The sequence below is a fragment of the Pan troglodytes genome, chromosome 6 (assembly GCF_028858775.2).
Source record: "Pan troglodytes isolate AG18354 chromosome 6, NHGRI_mPanTro3-v2.0_pri, whole genome shotgun sequence".
NCBI lineage: Eukaryota > Metazoa > Chordata > Mammalia > Primates > Hominidae > Pan > Pan troglodytes.
The window spans coordinates 105,203,078-105,221,709 of record NC_072404.2 but is presented as its reverse complement, the minus strand read 5'-3'; the positions used below and the strand labels follow the sequence as shown (position 1 = coordinate 105,221,709).

The window sequence follows — 18,632 nt, the reverse complement described above, 5'->3', positions numbered from 1 at the left end:
TCACGAGGCTTCTGGAGCCAATAAATATTCTATGAGGTACTAGGTTTAATAATTTGGAGTGAAGGGCCACAAAATACCCTCATTGCTCATTGTTATCTATATAACGTTGAGAATCTTTTCTTCTCTCCCAGCCCTGCTCTTCCTATGTTGTTCTCAGCCCATCTTCTGGAAGACTGGTAATCTCATGGGAACATCTGCATTTATGTTCTCTTCATAAGACACACCAAAAAACATTTTAAACATAATCCCTCCCTCAAATTTTCCCATTGCAGTTCCAAATTTCAATGACATATTTATTCACTTCCAAGCTATATTTGTTCTTTCTCTCCTGTGATCCTTTAACTTACTCTTTTTATCCTGTTATTTCATCTTTCCCTTTCAGTATCTTCAATTCACCTAATCTATTATAATGGCCTAAGAAAGAAAGCAAAGCATTTTTGGTACTTCCGTATGTATTTGCCTGGTAAAAAGACAAGTTGAGTTGCACTTATTTTCTCATTTTATTTACAATTTTCTTGAAGTCATTTTTTTTTCGGAAAGCCATATCATCTCCCTTTTTTCTCTCTGCTGCCATTTGCTTTGCTAATCACATAGTTAACATACAAACCAGAATCAAGTGACACATTTGTGTTTCCGGCCAAAACGGAATAATAGAGACCAAATTTACCCAGAAACCTGAAATTTAAAATATGTAATGCTGAATAAAATAACTTACAGGCCACTAGAGGTCAGGCAATGAGGAACAGTGATACATGAGGGAGGGACACAAGCAAGAGGAGCCCTAGAACTGCCCCAAGTTACAGCATTGAGAGAGTTTCCAGGCCATGGTGTAGGGAGGAAACTCAGGTGAAATCCAGCAGACTCTCTAAGTTGTAGAGACAGAGTTGAGAGTCCAGGGAGACCAGGCAGTTAGAATTCACAGGAAAATACAGAAGAGAGAAGAAATCTGCACAAAAGAAAACTCAGAAGTTTGCCTTTGAGAATTCAGCTCAGCATTGATCAGTACATTTATGTGAAGAAACTACCTGAGGCCAAGGAAAGAATGATCTGGAAACAATTACAGATAACAGTTCTGGGCATTTACACAAGAATAAGAATAGTTTCTGTTCACGCCAGTCAAACTGGAAAACCTTAAGATTTATGGGGCAATGTCTAGAGTACATGTAAGGGACTTGCTTCAGTAGCAGGAATTAGCCCTAAGCTGAGCACTGCTCCTGTCCCAACTAAAAAATCTTAAAAGCAAGACCTTAAAAGATAAAACTTGGTCAAAGTTAATTTACTATATCTCAGAACAAATCACAAGAAAATTATAGAAATTCAAGTATCTGAAACCTAAAAAAAAATATTCACAATGTCTAATATAAATAAAAAATTACCAAACATGCAGGAGTACTTCAGCAAAAAAACACAATAGGAGGCTGAGAACTCTCACTCCACCCATAGAGCATCAAATAAACAGCTATACATGAATCGACATCCCCTGGAAAAAATACAGAAACTAGTGGAGAGATTTCTGTATGTTGGATGGCTGAGAAAATTCCCACTTCAGCACAGGTAATGTAATGCCCAACCTTGTTTTTTCCTTCATTCACCTAGCCTTGTTTCTCCCTTAGCTAAGAGAACCAGACAAACTCCATCCTGGCTCTTTCACTGGCAGCCCCTTCCTCAAGGACTTAACTTGTGCAAGCTGACTCCCAGCACATCCAAGAATGCAATTAACTGATAAGATACTGTGGTAAGCTATATCTGCAGTCCCCAAGAATTCGTCTGATTGATAATGCCCAAAGCCCCACGTCTATCACCTTATAATAGTCTTAAAGCCCCCGCACCTGGAACTGTTTACTTTCCTGTAACCATTTATCCTTTTAACTTTTTGACTACTTACTTATGTAAAATTGTTCTAACTAGACCCCTCCCCTTCCTAAACCAAGGTATAAAAATTAATCAAGCCCCTTCCTAGGGGCCGAGAGAACTTTGGGCGTTAGCTGTCTCTCCGTCCACGGCTAATAAAGGACTCTTAATTCGTCTCAAATGTGGCGTTTCCCTAACTCGCTCGGGTACAACAGTAAGAAAAGCTGAGACATATTCTCACTCTCACCATAAACCCTACCCTCAGCCCAGCACTATACAATTGAGGGGAACCTCCATCTCTCAGTTTCTCCCTGAGGAGTAAAGGGTTTGAACCCCAACTTTTAAAACCACTACCAGAGGAAATGATTCCTAACTTGCCTATCTCTGGAAGCCAATGGGGCCCAGCATTTATTAGACCCCTGGAATGGCAGAGAACAGAGGCAGCTTTAAACAGGCACTCAAGCATTTCCCATGCTTCTCCCCACTGGCTTAGCACACAGTGAGCAGGCGACAAAGCTCAGCTCCTAGCTTTTCCCTAGAAGGGGTTAGATTGCACATCAAAAGCCCTGACTTTTTCAGCTGCTGCCCAAGGGTCTGGCTTATAACAAGCCTGTATCTGGAAGTCAACAGGGCAGGCAATTACTAGTCCCCAGGGAGTTTAAATGGGTATGTAGACACTTCCTACAGCTCCTTCCTCCAGCTCACTCTGGCAAAGAAACTAAACCTTTAGCTTCTTCCTGGAAGGAGTTGGACTACACAACAAATGCTCTGATTTTTTTCATCTGCTGCTTGGGAGTGTAGTTACTAACTCACCTAACTGGGGAGCTGATAGGGCCCAATATTCACTGGTCACTTGGAGTCTCCAGAGAACAAAGCAGTGGTTTTGAATGGCCTTGCAGGCTCGTCCCATGACTCCTCCTGCCAGCTTATTTTACCAAAATGCACAGCTCTCAGATTCTCCCTGGGAGGGGTTACACTATACATCTAGTACCTTGACTTTTCCAGCTGCTACCCATGGATCTGGCTTCTGACTTGCCTGTTTCTTGGAGCTAACAGGGCAGGCAGTCACTAGTCACTGGGAGTTAAAGTGAATGTGAGGATACTTCCCAGGGCTCCTCCCCACAAATCATTCCAGAAATAAAACCAAGCCTATAGCTTCTCCTTAGAAGAGCTTAAACTACCCATCTAGACCTTTAAATTTTCTAGTCGCTACCAGAGGGACTGGCCTCCAGCTTGTCTGTTCCGAGAACTGAGGGCCTAGCATTTACTAGACCCCCTAGAGGTGACAAAGAGTAAAGCAATGATTTAAAACAGCCTGCGTCTGAGTGAGCATTATAGGCATTTGCCACAGTTCCTCTTTCTGGCTCAGTGCAGAGCAAGTGGGTGATAAACTCCAGTTCCCAGCTTCTTCCTAAGGACATTAATATGCATTAAGGACAGCTGGAGATGCATAAGGAGAGCTGGAATAAATTGATGCATTAGAACACATACCTAATGCATCAATTATTCCAACTGCTACTCAAGAGACTGGCTCCAATCTTGCCAATTTTAGGACTCTCTTAGGGTTTAGCATACTCTAGTACCCTGGGCCCACTAAGGAAACAGATGGCAGTTTGGAAGCACGAAGGAATAGGAAGCATCCAGAATCTCTAGCTAGCCTAATGGATGAAGATGGACTCTTATAGACATCAGTCTGTGAAGACTAAGAGAGGTGGTTGTTCTATAAAATGTGCAGAAACTAACACAAAGAATCAAAGAAAATGAAAATATGTTCCAAATAAAAGAACAAGATAAATCTTCAGAAACCTACCTTAATGAAATGGAGACATGTGATTTACCCAACAGAGAATTAAAAATGTTGATCATGAAGATGTTCACAATAGTTAGGAGAGAAATGCATGAACAATGTGAGAATCTTGACAAAGAGAAAATATTTAAAAATACCAAATAGAAATAATAGACCTGAAGAATACAATAACTGAACTGAAAAATTCAATATGAGGTTTCAACAGCAGACTTGATTAAGCAGAAGAAAGGAGAAGTAAAGTCAAAGACAGCTCACTGGAAATCCTCTAGTCAGAGGAGCAAAAAGGAAAAAAAAAGAATAAAAAACAGTGAAGATATATTAACAGAATTACAGGGTAACATCAAGTGGCAATATATGCATTATGAAACTCACAGAAGGAGAACCAGAAAACTCATTCAGAGAAATAATGGCTGAAAAATTCCCAAACCTGGAGAAGGAAATAAGACATCCAGATTCAGGAAGCCCAAAGAACACCAAGAACACCATATAAGATAATCCCAAAGATGCCCAAACCAAGGACATATTATAAATAAATTGTCAAAAGTTAAAAGCAAAGAGAGGATTTTGAAAACAAGAAAATGGCTACTTGCTATCTACCTGAGAACCCTCATAAGACTATAAGCCGATTTTTCAATAGAAATCATGCAGGCCAGAAGGGAGTGTGTGATATATTCAAAGTGCTGAAAGAAGAAAAAAAAAAACCTGCCAATCAAGAATACAATACCAGGCAAACCTGTCTTTCAAAAATGAAGGGGGCAATAAAGCCTTTCTCAGACAAACAAAAGCTAAGAGAGGTTACCATCACTAGTTCTGACATACAAAAAAATGCTAAAGAAAGTTCTTCAACTTGAAATGAAAGGATTCTAAACAGCAACACAAAAACATAAGAAAGTATAAAATCTGTTGTTAAAGGTAAATATATAGACGAAAACAGAAGACTACATTGTTATAAAGGTGGTGGGTAAACAGCTTTTGGTTCAAATATAAAAGTAAAAAGACAAATGAATTAAAAATGACTATAACTAAATTATGTAAATGGACACACATTCTAAACAGATATGAACTGCAACACCAATTGCACATAATGTGGGGGGAAATGAGATAAAAATGTAGAGTTTTTGTATGCAAGAGAAAATGCTATCAGCTCACTATAATAAATTTTATGTAAGTCCCATAATAACCACAAAGAAAATACCTATAGAAGTTACATAGAAGAAAAAGAGAAAGGAGGCTGGGTGCAGTGGCTCACATCTGTAATCCCAGCACTTTAGGAGGCTGAGGCGGGTGGATCACCTGAGGTCAGGAGTTTGAGACTAGCCCGGCCAACATGGTGAAACTGCATCTCTACTAAAAATACAAAAATTAGCCAGGCATGGTGGCGCATTCCTATAGTCCCAGCTACTTGGGAGGCTGAGGCAGGAGAATTGCTTGAACCTGGGAGGCGGAGGTTGCAGTGAGCCAAGATCGCACCACTGCACTCCAGCCTGGGTGATAGAGCAAGACTCTGTCTCAAAAAATAAAAAGAAAAAGAGAAAGGAAACCAAAGCTTCTATTCAACCTGATACTGGAAGTCTTAGCCAGATAAATTAGACAGAAAAAGAAATACAAGTCATCCAAATAAGACAGAAGTAAAATGTCTCTTTTTGTAGATGACATGACCTTGTACGTAGGAAACTTTATGGACTCCACAAAAATTAATGCAAAAATTAAGTGTTTCTCTACACCAACAATGAACTATCTGAAAAAGAAATCAAGAAAGCATTTCCACTAATAATAGTATCAGAAAGAAAAAAACTTAGATTTAACCAAGGTGAAAAATCTCTACATAAAAGAACTATGAAGCATTTATGAAAAAAAATTGAAGACAAAGAAATGAAAAGACATTGTATGTTCATGGATTACACAAAACAATATTATTAAAATGTCCATACTGCCTAGAGCAGTCTACAGATTCAATACAATCTCTACCAAAACTTAAATGATATTTTTCATAGAAATAGAAAAAAAATCTTAAAATTCATATGGAACCCCAAAAGACCTTGAATAACCAAAGCAATCTTTAGAAAGGTATTCTCAATAGGTATCACACTTCTTGATTTCAAATTAGACTACAAAACTATATTAATCAAAACAGTATGGAACTGTAACAAAAACAGGCATACAGGTCAGTGGGACAGAATGGAGATTCCAGAAATTAACTCACACATCTACAGTCAACTAATTTTCCATAATACAGACAAGAATACAAAATGGAGAAATGATAGTCTCTTCAATTCACAGTGTTGGGAATACTAAATATCCATCTTTGAAAGAATGAAATTGGATCTTTATATCACACACATACAGGTACACACAAAAAAAACTCAAAATGGATAAAAGATATAAATGTAAGACCTGCAACTATACAACTCCTAAAAGAAAACATAAGAAATGAGATTTTCGACATTGGCTTTGGCAATGATTTTTTAGATATGACACCAAAAGCACAGGCAACAAAGGCAAAAGTAGACAAGCGGGACTACAGCAAGCTAAAAAGCTTCTGCACAATAAGAAAACAACCAGGACCAGGAGGAGCCAAGATGGCCGAATAGGAACAGCTCCGGTCTACAGTTCCCAGCGTGAGCAACGCAGAAGACGGGTGATTTCTGCATTTCCATCTGAGGTACCGGGTTCATCTCACTAGGGAGTGCCAGACAGTGGACGCAGGTCAGTGGGTGCGCACACCGTGCGCGGGCCGAAGCAGGACGAGGCATTGCCTCACTCGGGAAGCACAAGGGGTCAGGGAGTTCCCTTTCCTAGTCAAAGAAAGGGGTGACGGACGGCACCTGGAAAATCGGGTCACTCCCACCCGAATACTGCGCTTTTCTGACAGGCCTTAAAAAGGGGGCACCACGAGATTATATAACGCACCTGGGTCGGAGGGTCCTACGCCCACGGAGTCTCACTGATTGCTAGCACAGCAGTCTGAGATCAAACTGCAAGGCGGCAGCGAGGCTGGGGGAGGGGCGCCCGCCATTGCCCAGGCTTGCTTAGGTAAACAAAGCAGCCCGGAAGCTCGAACTGGGTGGAGCCCACCACAGCTCAAGGAGGCCTGCCTGCCTCTGTAGGCTCCACCTCTGGGGGCAGGGCACAGACAAACAAAAAGACAGCAGTAACCTCTGCAGACTTAAATGTCCCTGTCTGACAGCTTTGGAGAGAGCAGTGGTTATTCCAGTATGCAGCTGGAGATCTGAGAACAGGCAGACTGCCTCCTCAATGGGTCCCTGACCCCTGACCCCCGAGCAGCCTAACTGGGAGGCACCCCCCAGCAGGGGCAGACTGACACCTCACACGGCAGGGTATTCCAACAGACCTGCAGCTGAGGGTCCTGTCTGTTAGAAGGAAAACTAACAAACAGAAAGGACATCCACACCAAAAACCCATCTGTACATCACCATCATCAAAGACCAAAAGTAGATAAAACCACAAAGATGGGGAAAAAACAGAACAGAAAAACTGGAAACTCTAAAAAGCAGAGCGCCTCTCCTCCTCCAAAGGAACACAGTTCCTCACCAGCAACGGAACAAAGCTGGACAGAGAACGACTTTGACGAGCTGAGAGAAGAAGGCTTCAGACGATCAAATTACTCTGAGCTACGGGAGGACATTCAAACCACAGGCAAAGAAGTTGAAAACTTTGAAAAAAATTTAGAAGAATGTATAACTAGAATAATCAATACAGAGAAGTGCTTAAAGGAGCTGATGGAGCTGAAAACCAAGGCTCGAGAACTACGTGAAGAATGCAGAAGCCTCAGGAGCCGATGCGATCAACTGGAAGAAAGGGTATCAGCAACGGAAGATGAAATGAATGAAATGAAGCAAGAAGGGAAGTTTAGAGAAAAAAGAATAAAAAGAAATGAGCAAAGCCTCCAAGAAATATGGGACTATGTGAAAAGACCAAATCTACGTCCGACTGGTGTACCTGAAGGTGACGGGGAGAATGGAACCAAGTTGGAAAACACTCTGCAGGATATTATCCAGGAGAACTTCCCCAATCTAGCAAGGCAGGCCAACATTCAGATTCAGGAAATACAAAGAACGCCACAAAGATACTCCTCGAGAAGAGCAACTCCAAGACACATAATTGTCAGATTCACCAAAGTTGAAATGAAGGAAAAAATATTAAGGGCAGCCAGAGAGAAAGGTCGGGTTACCCTCAAAGGGAAGCCCATCAGACTAACAGCGGATCTCTCGGCAGAAACCCTACAAGACAGAAGAGAGTGGGGGCCAATATTCAACATTCTTAAAGAAAAGAATTTTCAACCCAGAATTTCATATCCAGCCAAACTAAGCTTCATAAGTGAAGGAGAAATAAAATACTTTACAGACAAGCAAATGCTGAGAGATTTTGTCACCACCAGGCCTGCCCTAAAAGAGCTCCTGAAGGAAGCGCTAAACATGGAAAGGAACAACCGGTATCAGCCACTGCAAAATCATGCCAAAATGTAAAGACCATCGAGACTAGGAAGAAACTGCATCAACTAACGAGCAAAATAACCAGCTAACATAATGACTGGATCAAATTCACACATAACAATATTAACTTTAAATGTAAATGGACTCAATGCTCCAATTAAAAGATACAGACTGGCAAATTGGATAAAGAGTCAAGACCCATCAGTGTGCTGTATTCAGGAAGCCCATCTCACATGCAGAGACACACATAGGCTCAAAATAAAAGGATGGAGGAAGATCTACCAAGCCAATGGAAAACAAAAAAAGGCAGGGGTTGCAATCCTAGTCTCTGATAAAACAGACTTTAAACCAACAAAGATCAAAAGAGACAAAGAAGGCCATTACATAATGGTAAAGGGATCAATTCAACAAGAAGAGCTAACTATCCTAAATATATATGCACCCAATACAGGAGCACCAAGATTGATAAAGCAAGTCCTGAGTGACCTACAAAGAGACTTAGACTCCCACACATTAATAATGGGAGACTTTAACACCCCACTGTCAACATTAGACAGATCAATGAGACAGAAAGTCAACAAGGATACCCAGGAATTGAACTCAGCTCTGCACCAAGCGGACCTAATAGACATCTACAGAACTCTCCACCCCAAATCAACAGCATATACATTTCTTTCAGCACCACACCACACCTATTCCAAAATTGACCACATACTTGGAAGTAAAGCTCTCTTCAGCAAATGTAAAAGAACAGAAATTATAACAAACTATCTCTCAGACCACAGTGCAATCAAACTAGAACTCAGGATTAAGAATCTCACTCAAAACCGCTCAACTACATGGAAACTGAACAACCTGCTTCTGAATGACTACTGGGTACATAACGAAATGAAGGCAGAAATAAAGATGTTCTTTGAAACCAACGAGAACAAAGACACAATATACCAGAATCTCTGGGACGCATTCAAAGCAGTGTGTAGAGGGAAACTTATAGCACTAAATGCCCACAAGAGAAAGCAGGAAAGATCCAAAATTGACACCCTAACATCACAATTAAAAGAACTAGAAAAGCAAGAGCAAACACATTCAAAAGCTAGCAGAAGGCAAGAAATAACTAAAATCAGAGCAGAACTGAAGGAAATAGAGACACAAAAAACCCTTCAAAAAATTAATGAATCCAGGAGCTGGTTTTTTGAAAGGATCAGCGAAATACATAGACTGCTAGCAAGACTAATAAAGAAAAAGAGAAGAATCAAATAGACGCAATAAAAAATGATAAAGGGGATATCACCACTGATCCCATAGAAATACAAAGTACCATCAGAGAATACTACAAACACCTCTACGCAAATAAACTAGAAAATCTAGAAGAAATGGATAAATTCCTGGACACATACACCCTCCCAAGACTAAACCAGGAAGAAGTTGAATCTCTGAATAGACTAATAACAGGATCTGAAATTGTGGCAATAATCAATAGCTTACCAACCAAAAAGAGTCCAGGACCAGATGGATTCACAGCCGAATTCTACCAGAGGTACAAGGAGGAACTGGTACCATTCCTTCTGAAACTATTCCAATCAATAGAAAAAGAGGGAATCCTCCCTAACTCATTTTATGAGGCCAGCATCATTCTGATACCAAAGCCTGAGAGACATAACCAAAAAAGAGAATTTTAGACCAATATCCTTGATGAACATTGATGCAAAAATCCTCAATAAAATACTGGCAAAACGAATCCAGCAGCACATCAAAAAGCTTATCCACCATGATCGAGTGGGCTTCATCTCTGGGATGCAAGGCTGGTTCAATATATGCAAATCAATAAATGTAATCCAGCATATAAACAGAGCCAAAGACAAAAACCACATGATTATCTCAATAGATGCAGAAAAGTCCTTTGACAAAATTCAAGAACGCTTCATGCTAATAACTCTCAATAAATTAGGTATTGATGGGATGTATTTCAAAATAATAAGAGCTATCTATGACAAACCCACAGCCAATATCATACTGAATGGGCAAAAACTGGAAGCATTCCCTTTGAAAACTGGCACAAGACAGGGATGCCCTCTCTCACCACTCCTATTCAACATAGTGTTGGAAGTTGTGGCCAGGGCAATTAGGCAGGAGAAGGAAATAAAGGGTATTCAATTAGGAAAAGAGGAAGTCAAATTGTCCCTCTTTGCAGACAACATGATTGTATATCTTGAAAACCCCATTGTCTCAGCCCAAAATCTCCTTAAGCTGATAAGCAGCTTCAGCAAAATCTCAGGATACAAAATCAATGTGCAAAAATCACAAGCATTCTTATACACCAACAACAGACAAACAGAGAGCCAAATCATGAGTGAACTCCCATTCACAATTGCTTCAAAGAGAATAAAATACCTAGGAATCCAACTTACAAGGGATGTGAAGGACCTCTTCAAGGAGAACTACAAACCACTGCTCAAGGAAATAAAAGAGGATACAAACAAATGGAAGAACATTCCATGCTCATGGGTAGGAAGAATCAATATCGTGAAAATGGCCATACTGCCCAAGGTAATTAACAGATTCAATGCCATCCCCATCAAGCTACCAATGCCTTTCTTCACAGAATTGGAAAAAACTACTTTAAAGTTCATATGGAACCAAAAAAGAGCCCCCATCACCAAGCCAATCCTAAGCCAAAAGAACAAAGCTGGAGGCATCACACTACCTGACTTCAAACTATACTACAAGGCTACAGTAACCAAAACAGCATGGTACTGGCACCAAAACAGAGATATAGATCAATGGAACAGAACAGAGCCCTCAGAAATAACGCCGCATATCTACAACTATCTGATCTTTGACAAACCTGAGAAAAACAAGCAATGGGGAAAGGATTCCCTATTTAATAAATGGTGCTGGGAAAACTGGCTAGCCATATGTAGAAAGCTGAAACTGGATCCCTTCCTTACACCTTATACAAAAATCAATTCAAGATGGATTAAAGATTTAAACGTTAGACCTAAAACCATAAAAACCCTAGAAGAAAACCTAGGCAATACCATTCAGGACATAGGCATGGGCAAGGACTTCATGTCTAAAACACCAAAAGCAATGGCAACAAAAGCCAAAATTGACAAATGGGATCTCATTAAACTAAAGAGCTTCTGCACAGCAAAAGAAACTACCATCAGAGTGAACAGGCAACCTACAAAATGGGAGAAAATTTTCACAACCTACTCATCTGACAAAGGGCTAATATCCAGAATCTACAATAAACTCAAACAAATTTACAAGAAAAAAACAAACAACCCCATCAAAAAGTGGGCAAAGGACATGAACAGACACTTCTCAAAAGAAGACATTTATGTAGCCAAAAAACACATGAAAAAATGCTCATCATCACTGGCCATCAGAGAAATGCAAATCAAAACCACAATGAGATACCATCTCACACCAGTTAGAATGGCAATCATTAAAAAGTCAGGAAACAACAGGTGCTGGAGGGGATGTGGAGAAATAGGAATACTTTTACACTGTTGGTGGGACTGTAAACTAGTTCAACCATTGTGGAAGTCAGTGTGGCGATTCCTCAGGGATCTAGAACTAGAAATACCATTTGACCCAGCCATCCCATTACTGGGTATATACCCAAATGACTATAAATCATGCTGCTATAAAGACACATGCACACATATGTTTATTGCAGCACTATTCACAATAGCAAAGACTTGGAACCAACCCAAATGTCCAACAATGTTAGACTGGATTAAGAAAGTGTGGCACTTATACACTGTGGAATACTATGCAGCCATAAAAAATGATGAGTTCATGTCCTTTGTAGGGACATGGATGAAATTGGAAATCATCATTGTCAGTTAACTATCACAAGAACAAAAAACCAAACACCGCTTATTCTCACTTATAGGTGGGAATAGAACAATGAGATCACATGGACACAGGAAGGGGAACATCACACTCTGGGGACTGTTGTGGGGTGGGGGGAGGGGGGAGGGATAGCATTGGGAGATATACCTAATGCTAAATGACGAGTTAGTGGGTGCAGCGCACCAGCATGGCACATGTATACATATGTAACTAACCTGCACAATGTGCACATGTACCCTAAAACTTAAAGTATAATAATAAAAGAAAAAAAAAGAAAACAACCAATACAATGATAAGGCAATGTATAGAATGGGAGATAATATTTTAATCCATATTACTGATAAGGGGTTAATATCCAAAATATATAAAGAACTGAAACAACTCAATAGCAAAATTACAAATTACCTGATTTAAAAATGCACAGAGGCCCTAAATAGACTTATCTCCAAAGAAGACATAAGATGACCAATATGTATATGAAAAAGTGTTCAACATCACTAATTATCAGAGACATGCAAATCAAAACTATAGTAAGATACAATCAGGATCACTATTGTTAAAAATAAAAAATAAGTATTGGAAGGGATATTGAGGAAACAACCTAGTACACTGTTGGTAAGATTGTAAATTGGCATTGCTATTATGGAAAATAATATTGAAGTTCCTCAAAATATTAAAACTAGAGCTACATATTATCTAACAGTCCCTTTTCTGGACATATATATCTAAAGGAAATAAAATTAGTATCTCAAAGAGATATCTGTCTCTGGCCTGGGAGGCAGAGGTTGCAGTGAGCCAAGATCACACCACTGCACTCCAGCCTAGGTGACAGAGTGAGACTCTGTCTCAAAATAAAACAAAACAAAAAATCTCCTCCACAATATTATTCCAAACCCGAATGATTCCATAGGTGAATTGTGTTCTACCAAATATTAAAATAATTGCTTAAAAATCAACATTATGTTAACAAAAGCATGATCCATAAAAGAACAAATTTGTAAACTGTAATTAGTCAAAATTAAAATGGTTTGCTTTCTTAAAGACACTGTTAAGAAAATGAAAATGACAGGTCACAGACTGAGAGAAAATATTAATAAATTATATACCCCATAAAGCATTTTATCCAGAACATACGAAGAACTTTCAAAATCAATTATGAGAAAATAACCCAACTCAAAAACAATATATAAGACTAACAGATTTAAGCAGACATTTCATCAGAGAGGATACTCATATGGCAAATAAGCAACTAAAGAGATATTCAACATTATTAGTCATTAGGGAAATGCAAATTAAAACCACAATGAAATACCACTATACTCCTTTAATAATAGTTAACAAATTAATAATTTCTTTTAAGAAGCTCAAACTAAGCGTTGTCAAGAATGTGGAAAAATCGAGGCTCTCATAAACTGCTCGTGGGAATGTATAATGGTAAAACCATTTTGAAAACAGTTTGACAATTTCTTAAAAAGTTAAATGTGTATCTACTATATGATTCAACCATAAATACCTCTACTGGGAGGTATTTGCCCAAAAGAAATGAAAGCATATGTGCATTAAAATATTTGTACATGAATGTTTATAGCAGTTCTATTTGTAATGGGCAAAAATTGTAAACAACCCAATGTATATAAAAAGTGACTGGATAAACAAACTGTGGTACATCCATACAATGAAATAAAAAGGATAGAGCTGTTTATATAAACTTAACCTGAATGAATCTCAAAATAATCCTTCTGAATGAAGGAAGTCAGTCAAAGGAGTACCTCCTGGATGATTTCATTTATATGACAATCTAGGAAAGGCAAACTAAGGTATAGTGATAGAAAGCAGATCAGATGTTTGGGGGATAGGGAAGAACAGGAAGAAGCAAGAGTGTAGATAACAAAGGGGCATGAGGAAACTCTGGGGATGATTAATGTGTTCACTATCTTGATTGTGGTAATAATTTCATGGATGTGTATACATGTCAAAAACCATCAATTTGAATAGTTTTAATATGTGTAGTTTATTTAAAGCCAGTTATACTTCAGTAAAGGTGTTAAATTAAGTGACAGAGGAAGCTATGGACTATGATCATTCCCATGCCACAGCTCAAGAAGGTGAAATAAAACTCTCTAGAAAAATCTAGAAATTTTCATTAAGGCAATATTTGAAATTGTAACACAGCTAAAATAATGTCATCTCTCAAAAATTCTCTGAAAATGCCTTCAAACTCTCTAAGATAAGCCACTCACTCACAGGCAGATGGCATTTAACCTAAAATGCAAATAGTCCTTCAACCTCCTTTTATACCTACAGTGGGCGTTGAAATTGACAGAACCTCAGAGATATATGCCCAGGAATCTCAGGAATTCAAAATGAATAATAAATAAATAAATGCCTAGTTTGGGGTATATCGGTTTGTATTTAGAAAGTGAACAGAAAGTCTCCTATCTTCTCTCTCCAACACACTGGGTTCACTCTCAAGTATAATGCAGCAGGTAAGGTGGGGCCACAGATATGCTATATCCCTAGAATAAGTCACAAATTTTAATCTGCATAGTCAACATGAGTTTTTGCTTGGAAAACAGATATAAATGGGAAAATTCCAAACTATTCCACATCAGCAAGTGTAATTTAGCACTGCTGCAATCTGTCTAAAAATCTGTTAATTTAAGTGCATGGGGTAGTCTCTGCCAGTTCTTTCCCCTGCCTGTTTTTTTAACACAATATAATTTTGAAGAACTGCATTCTGAAGTTCCCCTGAACTATAACTTACCATACATTCTCTGCTTTATTTAAGCCATATCTCTTGGTTATTTAAATAATACAAATTGAAATATAACATAAATGAACTATATAACTAAATAGCCAAGAATTTAGTAAGGTTAAAAAAGAAATAGTGCATCGGTTACCTAAATGTTAGGATATTTCCTTGGCTTAGTATTGTCATGAATCAGCTAAGAATTTTTGCATATGCAAAGGGTCACAGGCAGATGGCATTTAACCTAACATGCAAATAGCCCTTCAACCTCCTTTTATACCTACAGTAGGCATTGAAACTGACAGAACCTCAGAGATATATGCCCAAGAATCTCAGGAATTCAAAATGAATAATAAGTAAATAAATGCCTGGTTTGGGATATGTTGGTTTATATTTAGAAAGAAAAGATAATGGTTCCATAAAATGTGGTTATGAAACTTGCTGTTCACTTAGAGATATCCAGTGCTCTGTCGGTAAATGCTTAATAAATTTCTTGTAGGAAAGGAGGCAATTTCTGTGGTGTAAATACTTCCACCGTGGCTGATTTCCAGCTGATTTAACTGAATGTGAAGTTGAGAAGAGAAATGCGCAATCAGCTCTCCTGAGCTTGATGACCAGCTGATACAAGCACCCCACTAGTAATATCTCCTGTGTGACTACAGCTAACTCCAATCCTACAATGGAAATAAATTGAGTTTCTAGGATATGTCTGTGTGTTTTATTCCACTCCAAGTCTTCATCTCTGAGGTTTTCTTTTAACTTGTGATAATACATTTACATCTGAAAAAAATGATATTTAGGACATAGGAGACATTACTCAACATCAAGTATTTGAAATATCTTTAGATCAAGGTATTCAATTAATTTCCTTGGTTTTTTTTAAACAGGAATCTTTAACTGTTCAAACTTAATTCGAATTAAGTGCTTATTGTGAGTTCCCCAAAAACTGAAAAGTAAAGAAACAAGACCCAATATTTTAATACTGATCTTAGACCAAAGTTAACTTAAGGCAACTTGTTAGTAAAGGGGAGGATGGTTATGATAAAGTCAAACATATCTCCCACTGCAGAACTTGTGTGCCCCACTTTTAATTAGCTGTGTGGGTTTATGTTTGATTTTTGTTTGGGGGAGTGTTGTTTTGCAATAATAGGAATTAATAAGGAGAAATCAAAAGCCATCTTTTTGTGGTGTTTTCCACAAAGAGAGACTTTCTTCAAAGCTTTATAAGGAAAACCAACAGAAGGAAACGAACTTATCAAACTGGAAGTTCAACAAAAGGGGAGAACACAAGAGCAACAACAGCTCCAGCATTTCAACACAACTGTAGCAAATAAATAATAAAAGGAGTAACAAAAGAGCAGACATATACCCAAGTTCTGAGTCTGACTGCAGCTGGAGCACTGAGGGGTCTGTGTCCCACTGCAGGGTCCTAATTGTGCAGCACAAAGGAAAAAGAACACAGAGAATTAACAAAAGGGGAGGGCAACAAACCAAACCAAACTCTGTCATTCTTCAAGGCAAGAGCATATACAATACATACACAGAACATGTCCCCCTTCCATCCCCTCCACCCCCAGTGACTATCAAACAAGAGAAATCGAGGAGCCATCCTTTCCTGCAAACATCTGTTTAATATCGGGAGCTATGGCTGCTTTCATGAAATAAAGTTGAGACCAAGTGTTCAAACTCCACACACACCCCTACCGTTTGTTTTGTTTTGTATTGAAGCCTCATTGATTTGGGCAAGTAAACCACTGCATGTATCTCTGACACCCCAGAGCCCACCCACATCTGGGAACTCCAAGCATCTTCTATGTGGTGAAAAGAACTAAACGCAAGGGTGCAAATGGGTCAGGGCAGGGGTATGACTGCAGGGCCTGGTGAATAACTGCCTTCCTTGGATCAGGTACTACAAATATAATGCATTAGATTTCAAGACTCATGAGTATTTTTATGCTTATTTATATATTGTACACCAAGATGGTCACCAACAATATCATTTCTGTCTAAGATGTCAGGGATTGATTATATCTTATATTTTTTAAACATTGCATAAGCAATGGCACAAAGTATCAATAGTTACCAAAGCATCCAATTTCCCTTGTTATTTCTCCTTCTAAATAAGAGGGGATAAATGGCTCTTCCATAAACAGAGCACATGCCAGGACTTTTCTCAGCCAGGCTCTTTAAATATCCTGCACAGAACCGGTTACAGGTGAATCAGGCATGAGGTTATCTCAGAGGCAACTAATGGACAGCACAAACTTTAGGATCAGGCATCTGTGATTCAAATCTTACCTCTGTGACTTACCAGCTGTGTGACATTGAGCATGCTGTTTAATAAGTTCTCAGCCCCTGCATCCCTTTGTTTACTCTGTGGCCTACAGAGCAGTAGCATCAACATCTCTTGGGAGTTTGTTGGAAATGCAGAAACTCACGTCCCACCACAGACTTAGTGACTCCATATTACAGTTTAACAAGTTCCCCAGGTGATCCATGGGCACCCTTAATTTGAGAAGCCCTGCTCGGTTTCCTTGTCTATAAATACTTACTGTAGCTTATATGGTAACTTATGAACTGGCCTGCAGTGATCTTCCAAACTTCTCTCTAACCATTCATTCACTCACATGTCAACTCTGCATACTCCTTAATGTTCTTCCTTTAAACATCTGCATGGCTCATGACTTTGCTTCTTTTGTGTCTTGGCTTAAATGTTACCTCCTCAAAGAGGCTCCCCTGCTTCACCACCTGATCTCAGGTAGCACTTCCTTATCACTCTTCATTTCCTTCCTTTCCCCTGCTTTATTTCCTTCATAGCACTCATCTTTACTTATGATTTTCTTGTATATCAGCTTATTTATTTTTGTTTGTTGTCTGACTTTGGAGTTAAGCTTCATAATGGCAGGGGTGGCTACATCTCTAGAATATAGGGATATGCCTAGAACTGTATCGCGCATATGTGCTTATATAATACGATATTTGTTGAATGAATGAATATTTTGCTGGTTTTCTACAAGGATTAAATGCAGGTATACCTATAAAGCACATGGCAACCATATGATAAGCAGCAGCTGCTTTTACTACTGCCACAATCACTCTATCTACTCTTAATGTTTCTTTGAGTCAATGCCCGACCTATTTGACAGATCACATATTAACCCCTCCTGCAGAAGTAGCAGAATACAGATTCACAGCTTCCCTTCTATGCTCTGGCTGTGCTCTTGTCTTTTTACATAGAACCTCTGAAAGATTAAAACTGAAGTCCAATGAGACACTAACTGGCGAGTGTTTCTTAGACCAGCGCTTCTCAAATTTTAATACACATACAGATACCCGGGAATATTGCTAAAATGCAGTCTGACTTAGTAGGTGTGCGGGTGGCCCCAGACTCTGCATTTCAAACACGCTCCAGGAGATACAGATGCTGCTGCTCTGTGGAACACACTTTGAGCAGCAATGACTTGACTTAGATAAGTGGTTCTCAAGCTTTCATGTTCATCAGAATGACCTGGAGAGCTTTAATAAGCTGATCCCCAACCCTAGAAATTCTGATCAGTAGATCAGTAAATCTGGAGTGGGGCCCTAGAATTTGTAGTTCTAACAAGTTTCCAGGTGATGTTTACAAGGCTAATCATGGGACCACCTTTGGAGAATGACAGAGCTAGACTATTGCTTTCAGTAGTCAGCATGCAGAAAGCATCACTGAAGCTCAAATACATTAGCATCTAAACTTCTGATTTGCTCAAGCCTGGCATCAGGCCCAGGCCACCCCTAGACCAATTAAGCCAGAATGTCTGGGGTGGGACCCAGGCATCTGTAGTTTTTTAAAGCTTTCCAGGTGATTCTAATGTGCAGCCAGGGGTGAGAACCCCTGCTCTGAATTCATTCTCCGCTGAAGAAAATTAGC

The 18,632-nt window shown here is 39.1% G+C and overlaps 1 protein-coding gene across 5 annotated transcripts in view; it reads right to left on the bottom strand.

The window, feature by feature from the left end:
* Positions 1 to 18,632, bottom strand: part of DYNC1I1 (dynein cytoplasmic 1 intermediate chain 1) — a 325,617-nt gene that overhangs the window by 253,959 nt on the left and 53,026 nt on the right. For 3 of the 5 annotated variants that reach the window (XM_001170506.5, XM_001170606.5, XM_009453653.5), the window contains exon 5: positions 16,095 to 16,154. The exons of the other annotated variants lie outside the window; for them this stretch is intronic. In XM_001170506.5, the coding sequence (XP_001170506.1) occupies positions 16,095 to 16,154 (60 nt within the window). The remainder of the gene's footprint in view (positions 1 to 16,094; positions 16,155 to 18,632) is intronic. 5 annotated transcript variants of the gene reach the window in all.